The sequence below is a fragment of the Telmatherina bonti genome (genome assembly GCF_933228915.1).
Source record: "Telmatherina bonti genome assembly, chromosome: 14".
NCBI lineage: Eukaryota > Metazoa > Chordata > Actinopteri > Atheriniformes > Telmatherinidae > Telmatherina > Telmatherina bonti.
This window is the reverse complement of record NC_136612.1, coordinates 12,481,871-12,495,742: the sequence shown is the minus strand read 5'-3', so window position 1 is coordinate 12,495,742 and position 13,872 is coordinate 12,481,871. Positions and strand designations below refer to the sequence as shown.

At 42.8% G+C, this 13,872-nt stretch overlaps 1 protein-coding gene across 2 annotated transcripts; it reads right to left on the bottom strand.

Moving 5' to 3' along the window:
• Positions 1–379: 379 nt before the first annotated feature.
• nfil3-2 (nuclear factor, interleukin 3 regulated, member 2) lies at positions 380–13,848 on the bottom strand. 2 transcript variants are annotated; one of them, XM_079253321.1, is made up of 2 exons: positions 13,673–13,848; positions 380–5,234 (listed from the first exon to the last, which is right to left on the bottom strand). In XM_079253321.1, exon 2 carries the CDS (start codon positions 4,795–4,797, stop codon positions 3,022–3,024), a length of 1,776 nt encoding a protein of 591 aa, XP_079109447.1. In that variant the 5' UTR covers positions 4,798–5,234; positions 13,673–13,848; the 3' UTR covers positions 380–3,021. The 2 variants fall into 2 exon arrangements, with proteins under 2 accessions (XP_079109447.1, XP_079109448.1); XM_079253322.1 differs by lacking the exon at positions 13,673–13,848 and adding an exon at positions 12,119–12,273.
• Positions 13,849–13,872: the final 24 nt, after the last annotated feature.

The window sequence follows — 13,872 nt, the reverse complement described above, 5'->3', positions numbered from 1 at the left end:
TTTGTCAACAACAAGTGACATGTCCTGGTGTAAGACAAGACAGATAAAGAAATGGACCTTTAAGCATTTTAGGAGGAAAAACGTCAACTTTTTTTTGCATTTGTTGTGTTGTACCAATTAATATGGTTTATTTGGCAATGATGAGTCATTCCCTTCTGTCAGTCACTGAGTAATGTGTTATCTAACTGATGATTCTGGCATAAGGTTTATACCTCATCATTTCAGATTATACGAGTCAGCCTGTTGACGAAAAAATGGCTGCTCCATTACCAGTCAGTCCCCAATTATGGGATAAATGGCCGCTATTTCAACGAAAAACACTACAACACACAAAAAAACACAAGAACAAAAAAACACATTTTCTTGATATGTAACAGGTCAACCTTGATTTTTTTTATTCTTTTCTTGAAATGTTCCCATCTTTCACAATGAACATTAGTGTCTTTACATACATATTGTTGTCAGAAGTAAGACATGGTAATGACCAGCCAGACCAACCACCACCTGTCTCTGAACACCGCACTATTTTTGCCTGTTTATTTTGTATTTTTCAATATTTTTTTAAAACCATCAGCAAAAAACCACAAACATTACTGATTATTACACACTGAAAAAGTGGGAAATGGGAGGAGGAATGAGGCAAATACACACTGTCATGTCACAGTCAGTAGAAGGAAAGACGATACGGAAGAAAACAGATCATCACCTTGACTAAAAACAGGATATAAAAGCAATGAAACAAACATTACAGTGTTTGTGAAACTTTACATTTATACACAAGCACCAAAAAGCCAAACATGGTACATAGACATAAAAACTAGAATCCAGTGAAGGCAATTCATCACAACCCAGTAGCAAAACTACCAATGAGAAGGGGGTGAAAGGGAGGTGAACCAACCCTTGAAATGCACTCTAAAAGCCTCATTTATGCTCTATATATGTACGTAATTTGTTTTTTTTTATGTCTGTTTCAAACAAACAAACTCCCAAACAGCCTTTATGGTTGCATAATTGTTAGAAAATTAATCCACTAGGGGGCAGGGCAGAGTTCACTCAAGAGTCCCGACGTCAGACAATTGTAAACATGGCGGCGGTTATGCTGCCTTTACTTACATATATAGACCTGTTTGTTCTAAATGTTGCCAAACATCTTTGCCTACAAACTCCCATGTATCCTTTATGTTTGCATGACTGTTGGTCTATAAATCCACCAGAGGACAGTGCAAAGTTAACATCCAAGTTCTGATGTGACTTTCAGACAACTGCAAACATGGCAACAGTGGAGGTAATCGTGATCAGGTACATTCTTGGAAAAAGACATTAAAAAATCAGCACAGTAGACGGTAGGGGGTCTATGTGGTTATTAAGCAGGGCTTTTACTTCTTTGTTCCTTTCCCTGGTTATACGTGACCGATACCACGCAACACTGCCCCCGCAGTTTTTCCGGTGCTTTTGCTCCGATTGCTACGTCTGGCTACACATTAACAAGCTCTGTAAAAATACTACTAAAATAGGCACGTAAAGATTGCAAATAACAGGAAAAAATCCTTTACTGTATGTAGTGTAGAGCATAAATGAGGCTTTAATGGAACTCCAATTGAAGGGGTGGCAAAAAGGTTTGCATAAGCATGAACTTTTACCATCCACAGCCTTGAAGGGTGTGTGTGGTCACACTACAAAACCATAAACAGTAGCTATACAGGTATCCTCGCTTAGGTCTTCACACACGAGGAGTTCCTGTTTTCAGTGCAGTGTAGTGTGTTTACATGAATGTGACTGAATTCTTCTTATTTTTGCTCCCAGGCATCCCATGCCAACATTACCATCTCAAACCTTGGCTGCGACAAGTATCTAAAAGGGTCTGTACACACTCTGTCTATGTTCCTGTGGGCTTGTTTTCTTCTCTTTTTTTATAGTGACGGGTATGTTGAAGGGAGGGGAAATAAATACATGGGGCCAGTGAATGGTGACAACATGATAGGGTTGATAAAGCTCAAATAAACTAAAGGCTTATAGCCTGCAGCTGGTGAATCCCACCAAATATTTAAAGGCTGGTTTAAAGGTTTAAAAATCAAGACATTTTTAATGAGGCCACTGCCTCAGGGAACAGGTTGTTCTCCATTCAGTGCTGCTGGCGCTCCAAACTGGACGGCCACCTATGTGTAAACATAGCATCAACCAATGGTCAATGCCAAATCTTAACAATCAAGATGGAGATGTTTCATTTGAATGGGATCCTGTAGCAATGGTAGACAACGTAGCTGTACAGTAATCGGGATTTATCATAGGGCCGCCGCTTTCAGAATCCTCCAACACCATTGCAGGTTTGTCGCATTTTTTGTTGAATTTGTATTCAAATTTATTTCTAAAATAGAAGTTTATAATAGATACATATATGCATATATCACAGTTATATACAAACCAAGTGCTTAAAAAATAAAGATGATGGCGATCTTTTGTGAGTTAAAGGAAATGGTTGGTTGGAGAGAGTCGGGGTTGGTAGAGGTAGGGTCAGGGAAGAGGTATGGAACTTGATATCTGTAGTGTTGGAGGCTTTTCTTTGGTCGAGGGGGTATCCCCAGAGTATGTTTGCATTTGATTTAAGTTAAGGCAAAGAGCCATACATGTGTATGTTTATCTACAGCTGGATATGTACCGAATTTATTCTATGCATAAAGCTTGATTCTTTTTGTTGTTTTCTACATTCCTTTGTGTGAGTTATCAAAATGTGCTTTTTCTGTTGTACGCTGCCGGATATTGTTGAATGACAGTAAGTAAAAAAACTGGTTCCATTCCTCCTCTTGTCACATAAACAAAAGTGCTTCTCTAAGTATGGAGAGGATGTAAGAAATGACCAATCTGTACACTATACACAAATATGATACAGCCCTACAAAATGTCCAGCTGTCTGATGACACTGGGGGGGTAGAGAGGGGTGTAGGGCTTAAGGGGGTGATTTGATTGTAGGGCAAAGGCATGATGGCAGGGTAGTTCTCAGAGGAGTTCAGAAGTGAATGTCATTTAATCTCGTCTCTTGTTTCGTCGTCCACCAGACTCCTTTTTTTCCCCGTCTCCATTCAGACCCTCTCGATTAATGTTCTGCTGTGGTGAGAGGGACAGGTAGGGATGCTGGGGGAGGGGAGGCGGCGTTGCAGAAGGAGGAGTGGTCGGTGACTCCTGGCCGGAGCAGTTGCCACCACTGCTACCGGTGCTCATGGCCCGGTGTTTGAGTCTCAGTTTGTGTGGCAGTGCTGTTCCCCGCACCTCCCCCTGAGGATCCCAACCTTGGGTTTGGGAGCAACCTTGGTACTGGTTCAGAGGTGAAACTGGCTGCAGAATGGCTGAAAGATGTTGGCTGTGGAAGCCCAAAGAAAGAGACTCGTCCTCATCCGTGGAAGCCTCTTTATCAGGGCTGCCGGGGTCTCCTTCGCTTGACGTGGGGTCCTTGCTAGAAGAGGCCATTTGGCCTTGATAGTACGCCTCGTTTCTGTGCTCGCCTTCATAATTAAGCACAGGTGGCTCGTCTTCTTGAGCGCTGAGGTATGACTGGTGAGACTGCTGGAGACGGTGGTACAGGTGGGAGTGGCTGACCTCCTCTGCTTGTTCGTCGAGGAGCTCTGCAGACAAATCGCTTTCTTGCTGGGGAGGTTGGCACACTCTGTAAACCTGTCTCTCTTTGGCCTCATTACAGCTGTCCGACAGCTCGTATGGAGGGGAGTCTAATGTCTTCCTCTCCAGCTGCTTCGTCACCTCAGCCAGAGTCTCTATGGAGCTTTCTGTGATGGACTGCGGCAGCTGGTTGACACAGATCTGGCTGCTGCTGCTACTTTGCTTTGGGGCTGGCTGCATATCAACGTCCTGGGACCTGGCCATGGTGTCCACAGGGTAGGAGGCACTGCTGGCGCCATACAAAATGACGCTCCTTTGAGCAGCAGGTGGGTGAGAGGGAGCTTTGATGGGAGCAACAGGCTCCTGATGGGGTTGTGGTTGCTGCTGAATTAGATGCTGCTGCTGGCTGTGATACGCAGCATCCATCTCTTGATGCTGCTGGATCTGGTGGTGAGTGGGTACAGAAGCCAGCCCACGGTGGATGTTAAACATAATCTGGGTGGTGGTGCCATTAGCAATGTCCATCTCCAACCTGTCCCCTTCCTGTTTGATCTCAAAGGGGATAGGCTCTGGGCTGTCCCGCGATGAGGCATCGGACATGTCGGAGAGGGAGCCACATGGAGAGTACTTCACCAGCTGCCTGTGGCCCTCGCTTCGTCCAGACTGCTCGGTTTCAGAGGAATCAGAGTTCATCATCACCTGAGAACCACTGGAGTAACCACTGGAGTAGTATTGACTAGAGGAGGAGGACGAGGAAGAGCCTCCATTTCCCGCGTTGTTGCTCACGCCAATTTGTTGGCTCTTTTCGATGTAGGAGGCTGTGCTTATCAGGCCGAAGCGCAGCTTCAGCTGCAGCAGCTCCGTCTTGAGCCTCACATTCTCATCGTTCAGCGCAATAACGCGGTTTTCCAAAACCATGTCATTGAGGCGCCGCTTCTCCCGAGAGCGCTTGGCGGCCTCGTTGTTCTTGCGCCGTTTCTCCCAGTACGAGGCGTCCTTTTTCTCATCAGATATGAACTCGCGCTTCCGCCTGCAGGTGACGTTGGGCTTGGGTTTGATGAGACGCCCCAAGCGATTCGGCGTTCCCTGGAGAGAAGTCTCTTCATAGCTGTTGTAGGTCTCAAGGCAGCCTAGGTTATTCCCTGAGTTTTTGTTTAATGTTTTGAGAGCTGATGTAAGATTTTCCATTCTTGTATGATGGTAGCCAGTTTGAAATGTTGGGGTTGCAATGAAAACGCCTCACCTTCCACAGATTCTTTTTACTGCAGGTTTGGTGTAGTTATACAAGGAATGAACTCATGTGTCCAAGTTAGCCAAAAAGATGAATAGTTGAAGCTCAGCATTAGAAAACCTCATTTATCCACTTTCAGAATTCTTGTTTCAGAGTCCAGTAGATCAGATCAATCCTCCAATTTCCTTTCTTTTACTTCTCTGGCTTTTGTTGGTTGTTAAAGGTTAGGTATGAGAACAGCACGGTGTGCTAAGCTGGCGAAGAACTGTCCTAGATCTCCACCCAAACAGCGAGATGTAGGTCGGCCTGTCTACCTCAGCATGTCAGTCTCTTGGGGAGCCTCTCTCTCTCTCCGTCTGTCTCTTCCCTCTGCAGTTAACTGCAAGATGAAAGGCTGCAAAGATAAAAAAAAAAGAGATATGTGAATCCACTCAGACTGCTGCTGTTCCACTAAGCACTCTAATATAGCATTTATACTTTACTTTTGGCATTTTTAAAAGAATTCCTCTTTTTTTTCAAAATGAACACCAGTCAGAGGTACATTTCTAAGAAAGTAAAGCTTTCTTCCATGGCTTTGGCATGTCTGGCTTTTGCTGACTCTGTCACCCATGGCAACCACTGAATGGCTGCTAAACCCCAGTGTCTGACCTTTTGGCCCTGCTATTGATCCGATCTGTCTGCAGCCCATGACCTCTGATCCTTTGCCTGGCATGTTGATGTTGGCTTTTGTGATGTAATGTGGGCAATGAGTTCATAGCAAGGCCGACAACCTCATTTCATTTCGTCACCCAAGACTTAAAAAGCCATCTGTGAGACATGTTGAAAGATCTGAGCTCACACTTTTATGGAAGCCAAAAGCAAAGCCGAGGGCTGGTAATTATAAACTGCACACACTGAGAATGAAGCAAGCACACACATAAAATAAAAAGCATAACACCACTGACATTACATCAGTCTGAGACATGCTGAGAGCATGAAAACTAGATTGTACAAGAATTAACTCTTTTGTTTTCCCGGCCTGATGATTATTTGAGCCAGACAGAGGAAAGGGTGAGTCAGTTCCAGAGCTCGCGGGGGTTTCCTGAATCTGTTTTAAAGCATTTCCCCCCAAATAAAAAAAAAAAAAAAGGAGAATAGATTTCAACTGAGAAACCCCATCCACAAACACTGCTCATACACTGCCACCCCCCACCCTAACCTAGTGCGTTGATCCGCAAAGGAATGTGGCAACAATCTTCGCCAAAACAACTCAATGCCAAATCAATGATGCAGAGTGAGCAGATAAGGCAGACAAAGACATCTGCTAATGCAGGTCAAGGATAAAGAAGCTGAGACTCTGCTGAGAGATTTGGAGGTGTGGGGGCAGCTGGGAGGTGGGGCATTGATAAATATAGGTCAAGGACCCCCAGAAAGAAGGGAGGTGGGATGTAGGCTGGAAAAACTGAGAATGCTGAATCTCAGTAAGGCATCAGATGGCCTGAAAACAATGGAAATGGGGACTTATGTTTATTACAAATGGACACCAAACAGGTGTGTCTTTACATGAAAGAGCTACAGTATAACATTTGTTAAAGATCCATATTCTCAGATTCAGCATCACCAGCAGGTTGATATGTGTTGCCATATCAAATATATTAGTTTTAATTGGGTTTTGTTTAACTTAGGAACCAAATCTTGAGTAATCTTTTTTGAGAACCATCAATAATTAAATGTGAATCAACACTAATAATTTAACAGGTTTTAAATGATGAATGTGACTGTAGTTTCACCAGAGTGATTGCTTGTGGATGGAACAGGGTAGTCAACCTGACCTATAGTCAGACATGAAGAGCCCAATTCTTTATACTGAATGGGAAGACCTGATTCTTTAATGAGAAGTCTTGCTGAGGGGCGGGACTTTATTGTGATAGGCACACCATACGGCCAATCACATGTAAGGAAAGACCAGGGGCATACCATTATGCAGAAGAGGGGTGGGAGGATGGCTGTAGTAATACAAGCCAGTTAAACAAAGAAACAGATAAACTGATTTAAATCCAGGTCCATCTGCAAAAAAATTGGAAAATCTAAAGAGTACTTTTATGTTTCCTTCCTACCAACGACTAGTTAATATTTTAATCAAACCTTTAAATAAAAACAACAACAACAAATGCATTAAAAAACATCAAGCTTTTATATAAAAATTGCTAAGAAACATGCAAACTATTCATAATTTCTAAATTAGGATGAAGTAGAAGGTTGTAGTGAGACTAAATAAAGAGTTGGCTCTTCTTAGGGAGCAAAATCAAAACAGCTGAATCTTCAGAAAGAGATCTGGACTTCAAACCAGTAGAAACAAATAATGAGTTATCTTTAGAAGATATTCTTTTAACTGGTTTGAAGTGAATAAATTTCACCAATGTAATCCAGTGGAAGTGGCTGACCACCTGGAAACAAACTGAAAGGAGGGGGAAAATGTGGTAGATATATATGAAAAAAATGAACAAAGCTCCTGTTTGAAAATTAAGTTTTTGAAATATCTGGGATGTTATGTCATGTCTGGGAGGATTCTGGAAATCTTGACATCTCATGATTCAATGACTCAATGACCTTAAGATTGAGTCATTGAATGAAACAGAAACGTTTTGTTTCTGTTTCATTATTTTGGACTTTTCCTTCCTATCATCAAGCCAAATACTCATAAGAACTCCTAATTCACTTCTAATTCGATAACAATTCAGAGTGCAATTAGACTATTAAACAATTTTAGGATTTTCAATGTATCCTTTTCCCCACTGAGAGTTTTTTTTCTCTATGTATCTACATTTATACTACTTTACACTCCATTCACTGTCTAAAGAAACAAATTGATTGTCAATATTTATGTTGAACCATAAATAAATTCAGGACATATCAAACATTTCTTTCAAATGTTCTTACATGTTTCCCTGGTATTTACAGATATAATGTGTTAGCAACAGTTAGCAACAACAGGCTCCTCTAAGCTGGAGCTGCTGTCAAATGTTTGTAGTATTACTATTAAATTTTAATTTGGGATTAAACTATTTCTATATGGAGTAAGTCTTGTCTAGACCTTGTATATTTGCATTTCCATAAAAACCAAAAGTTTCCAAACATTAGCCTTTAAACCTGATGAGTGACATCTACGTAAAACTAGCTGCTAGCTTGTTAGCTAGCTGCTAGCTTGTTAGCTAGTATCTCTGCTGTTTGCTGCCCGGATACTTAGGTGGGATGGACTGGAAGTCTGCGCAGCACGTGACTTTTAGCTTCCTGTCCCACTTAACAGCTGTGTTTCTGTCATATAATTATTATGAAAATAATTATATTTGGATATTTACAAATCATGATAGAATTGCGATGTATCAATTAAAAACCGAAGCTGGTTTAGTAAGCTATCCGTCCCTGGCTGGAAGTATGATTTTATATTTATCATGTTTGTTGAGTTTCCAAACATTTTTAGTCTGGTGATGTAGAATTTTTACATAAACTAGATTAAAAGACAGAGGACGCCAGTTGGAGTTCATGTTGCGACGACTTGTCCACAAAGCAGACCATCAGGGCACTTTTCCAACATCTTTTCTTTTGGACTCGAGAAAAACTTGAGTCCTCGGTCAACAAGAAAAACGTCTTTTGACTTTTTACATCCGCATCTTTATGTACGGTGATATCATTTGACTGTTGCGAAATCAGTTTTGAAACAGGCAAAAGCCATCTCAAGCATGGGCCAAATACCTTTTTGAAATGTTTTCCTAATCACGTCTTTTAACTGTGAATCAAAAGCAATTGGTCTCATGATTTACTGACATATTTTGTACAAAACCTAATTAATCATCATCCTTTTGTTCATACCTGCAGCGCTGAATGAAACTCAGAACAATGTTCTGCATCAGCTATGATGTTTGACCTCCTTTTATCCGCACGGAGAACCATGATCTAGGTCAAATCTTTAATATGTCTCATGCTTGTCTTCCAGACTAAATACAAAGCAAAAATAAATTCAGACATGTTTATGTCAAAAGGAGACCTGAAAGAGATTTAGGTCACGCTATGAGGATGAGGTTTTTATCTCTACTTGTTGAGTCTGATTGAAAAGTGCAGGAATGAAGTCGTGTCAGAAGTGCTTTTGTTATGGGAACATACAGCAAAACTAATCTGTGTTCTTAACCAGCTGCTGGAAATGCCTGTTGCTCAACTTCGGCGCTCCTGGGTTAATGTGGAAAAGTACTATTGTACAGTCTGAATCTCATGATCTGTCAAGGCGTTTGCATCAGTTTTACTCTGCTCCTCCCCTGGATCTAACGCTATTACATAATTCCTCCTAACAAAAATAGATTTCACCTCTGATCCTGAGTAAGGGCCTATAAAGGCAAAAAATGGTTAACGTAATTGTTAGTCCAAATTTCTCCCCCAGAAAAACTGAATCAGTTGTTGGAAAATGTGCTCAATTCTCAAGTTATTCATTTGAAATTAAAGCTGTGCAGTCTGGAGTGTTTTCTTTTCTTCTTCTTGTGGCTAAACGGTTTAAGGGTCATCCTCGTGAGCCTCTGACATGTGCCTGTTGGGCACAGGAGCGAAGAGCAAACCAGGGGAGAGTTTTTTCTTTGCGTGTCCCACTGACCCAGAAACTGGGGACCGGCCGCACTCCATAAACACAAGTCTAGCTCTCTACTGTACGCCCTGCTGGAATATAGGTCAGCTGGGAGGCGGAGGCAAAAGGGAGGACTTGGAAAATGATACTGAGACAAAACAAAGCAAAAGAAGTGTGGAGAAATAGAGCACTGCGGGATTATCAACAAAGGTGTGAGCAAGTGGAGCGGAGACAAAGAGATGGAGGGAATTAATGAGCGAGAGTTAAAACAAAGAAAAGGATGAGATTATGCTGTTGCTCTGAGACGTGACGAGGTGGTGGTGGGGGGGGGGACTAGTGGTGGTTGCAACCGTGTTGCTATTGCATCAATACAAGAAATGTGTCGCCCATAGCAACAAAAAAAAGGGGGGGTGACGGTTGTAGCCAATCAGACGTTCTCTCCTTATAAACCAGTGGCTCGGCGCGGTCAGAAGCAGATGGTGAAAAACAAGGTTTCATAACAAAAAAAGGAGGGTTGAAGTGACGTCAGAGCGTGCGTATATTCCATATCTCTGTGACACACAAATGACCTCTGTTTCATCAACTAACAGTGGAGGTCTGGTCCTTTCCTCTGTTGGACATTTAGCTGAGCGAATGATGCAGGTTTACATCCTGAAGATGCTTAAAGCAGCTGCAGCATAAAGAAAGCAGAGGCTGAGTTTGCAGGGATTCAACCCCCCCCCACACACCGCCCCACCCCACCCCCGGCTCCAGCTCAAATATACAAATACAGGCACGGACGCGAGCTCCTGTGCACACACTCCCTTGACCTAGATTACTCTTTCCGTTTATCATATACTCCACATGTCATCGTTTGGTCCCTGTGGCACTTGTGGAATGATAGCACAGTAAAAGAATCCCAAGTGGCCCTCCCTCACACGACCGCAGGGCCCCCACACCGCAGGAGTCTAAATGTGGTCGCGGGCTTTGGAAACGCTGGTTCAAAAGCCGCCGCACGTGTTTTTCAGCGCACTGTTTCAGGAAACGGGAGCAGGTCGGAAATAAAGGAGAGAAGAAGACACATCCTGTACAGACGAGGAGAATGATGACCCCCCCGCGCTCTTCGTGCTCTACCTTACAGTAAAGCATGTTTGGCACGTGGTGCAAAACTTGGGTTTAGTGGGGGTCTGCTTTAAATACAAATCTTGTCAAGAAAGAGATGTCAAGGAACGAGGAGGGAGGGCAGGAAGCCAACTAGGCGAGGGCGGAGACCCAAGCTGGATCCTTGTTCCATGAACACAGCCATATCATCACCCCTCTCTCTCCGAAAGGGAAAAAAAAAAAGGCAGAGTGACTAAGTCCATGTGTTGCACCAGTCACATGTGCTCCCTTGGCCTACTAAACGCTGTAATTCGGCTTTCTGCTAGCTCCAAACCGCAGGACAATAACAAAGCAAGGCCCTCATCTTTCATCATCTTCCATGTGCCAGGAAACCCCGAGAAAGTCAAGAGGCCGTAAAGTAGGACAGGATGGAAAACAGCGCTGCCTCCGATCCACCATCCTCCCTTTATTAAGCCGAGCCGGACAGGCTCTAATAAAACCTTTCATTCCCACACAACAGATATCTCAGAAGCTCTAATGATTTATGCCCTGATTCCCAAAATGTTTACATTTTTAGATGAACCCCCCCCCCCTGCTGTTTATTTAAGTTGCAGGGCTTTTAGTTTTCTATTTCTGCATGAATGTCTCGCTTCTTTGTTATGACTGGGGAGGGGGCAAGGATTTATTTAGGTAGGGTTCTGACTCCTGTTCTTGTCAGCAGCCCCCCTCTCAATCCTCCCCTCCCCGCGGGATTGATGTGACCTACATTCATGGCTGGCATAGAGACCCAGCGTGCCACGCCAACCAATTGGCAGCTGCGCTCCGCAGCAGAGCGCAGCGCACCGCCACAGACTCCGGGTTTCCGCCTATTGCATAATCTGCTCCATTCTTTAATCCATTTTGATTATTTAATTCATTTATTATGCAACCTGCAAACTATGATTCCTACAGTTCGGGGAACACAGGGGGCAAACAAACAAGTTAGAGATCTTAAAAGTCACGCATCTTTCATTTAAAGACGCTTTAAATCTGCTCTATATTTGGCCAATATGCATATAATACACGCCATATCTGGAGTGGAAACACGCAAGAGAGGTATGGTTATATGATCTCCACGTGGAGCTTTGATATAAAATGCAACTACGTATGGAAAGTAAAACCCTGATGCGGTTTATTTTCCAAAACACAACCACAAAACAGCGCATAAAATAAGCTGGCAATTAATAACAATAAAACCCAACAGATCTGCAGCCAAGAGCTGCTGAAGTTCAGTTTCAGGCCATGCTGTAGGCTATTCTTCGGACAAGCAGGTGAGAAAATAAATGCATAAATAAATGTCATGGAGAGAGCAACACATTGTGAGCAGTATGTCTCCCCGCACGCTTCCTTTGTTGCGCTGTCTGACAAATCGTGTTCATGCATATTTAACCAGATCTCCAGTCATCCGAGGCGACTCTAACTGTGCCATGGAATTCACCCACCTCCTCAAAAAACGCTTCAGACATATAAATAAACACAATAATAAATCCCGTCTGCAGAGCTGATCAGAAATACTGAAAACACATCACATCTGGACCCCCCCTCCAGAACTGATCCAGATGCGCCCTCACCTTCGCCTTTATTCCACCTCCACCACCCCGCATGTGGCTGCCATCAGTCCGAGCAGTCGGGTTGTAAACACACAAAGAGGGCAAACGAAAAATTGTACAAAAAAAGTCCACATCACTGTGTCGGTGTTGCGCGTGCCGGCTTGTGTCGCGCTCCTTCAGCGTGCCGTCGCCTACTAAAGGGTTAACTCAGAGGGCTGCACAGCCGCGGTAACCTTTCCAGAGAGCTGCTACACGTGACGGGGAGAAGTGTGTCCTCGGAGCCTGCGTGGGATTTTTTTTCTCTCTCCTCCACTTGTCTGCATGGACAAGCCTACTAACCCAAAAGAGAGCGCGTGCGGCTCAGATAGCCGTTTATAAACCCGGCTCTATTTATGTTATCACTAGCAATTAGCTCACATAGAAATAGGTTAAGTGGTGGTAAAACTATAGGGTAATAGTTCTGATACAGGCTACTAGTTATAATAATAACTAACAATAACTAACATGTTGATGTAGGAAGAGGCGTCATATGGGGGGGGGGGGGGGGGGGGGGGGGGGGGATCATTAACCTTCATTAAAAATAATAAATACTTTCTTTTTCAAAGGTTGTAATAAAATATAGCTGTAATATAAACTGATAAATCTTTTATATTAAAATAACCTAGTTACATGTATGCACTGTGGTTTAACCCTTTATAGGGTACTCAATGAAATACCTTCAAATTAGAAGTTTTAATCTAAAATTGTCCTTGTGGTATGAATCAAGACCTCCAGGACGAATGGAATACACCTTCTTACATTAACAAAAAAAAAAACAAAAAAAAAACGTTTCATGCAGAATATGAAAAGTGATCAAAAATAGTCACTTGCCCCATAAAGGGTTAAACACAGCCTTGATCTTAATTACTCCCATGAAAAGCTTTTTTTAATTTATTTTATTTTATTTTATTTTTTATAAGGTTAAAGCAATAAAAATAAATAAATTTAAAAAAAAAAAAAAAAAAAAAAAAAAGCTAAATTTTGCGGTCAAGTGGTGGGGTCTTTGCCATTGTCTTTCATAGGACTCAAAATCCCTGGCGGCGCCCCTGGATATAGGCTTTAATGGAATTAATAATATTTATGTAGACTAATAATAGTATAAATAAGCTAACTAGTCGTGTAGTTATTATTATTATTATTCTATTAATAGGCAGTAGTGTTAAAATAGTCTATACAGGCGACATGCAGATGCCATAATATCACTGTGTTCAGAAAGCAGGTGTTTGGCAGAAACACATTATTAATGCAGCACAGCACCATAATACTCAGCTTTGTTAACAACCACGGCGCAGCTACAACTGCATGTGTTTCCACTGCAGCCCCAGCTTCTTCTTTTTACCCTCCTCTGAAGGAATCCCAAAACATCAGGCCACCCACATAGCTCCTGTCCGCGCACACGGACCCCCACGCACAGCTCCACGGAGGTGGGAAGCTGCTGAGGCAGTCGCGCCCAAAGCAGCAAAACAAACCGTCATTAGGCGGCTATAAACTCTGCACACAAACTAAAGTATAATGACACTATTCAACAGCACTTACCCTTTTTATTTCTTAAATATAAGAGCATCCACAGAGTTGTGTTGTTTCCCAACAATCCGCTGCTTTGCGTGACAGCCTCAGCTTAAAGTCCAGCTCTCCTGTTGGACGCAGGTAGATGCGACAGTGTGAACGCAGTGTCTTGTTTTGGTGAGCTCCTCGTGTCATGTTCGCTTCAATTCCTCCCTCCCCTCCTCGATTTT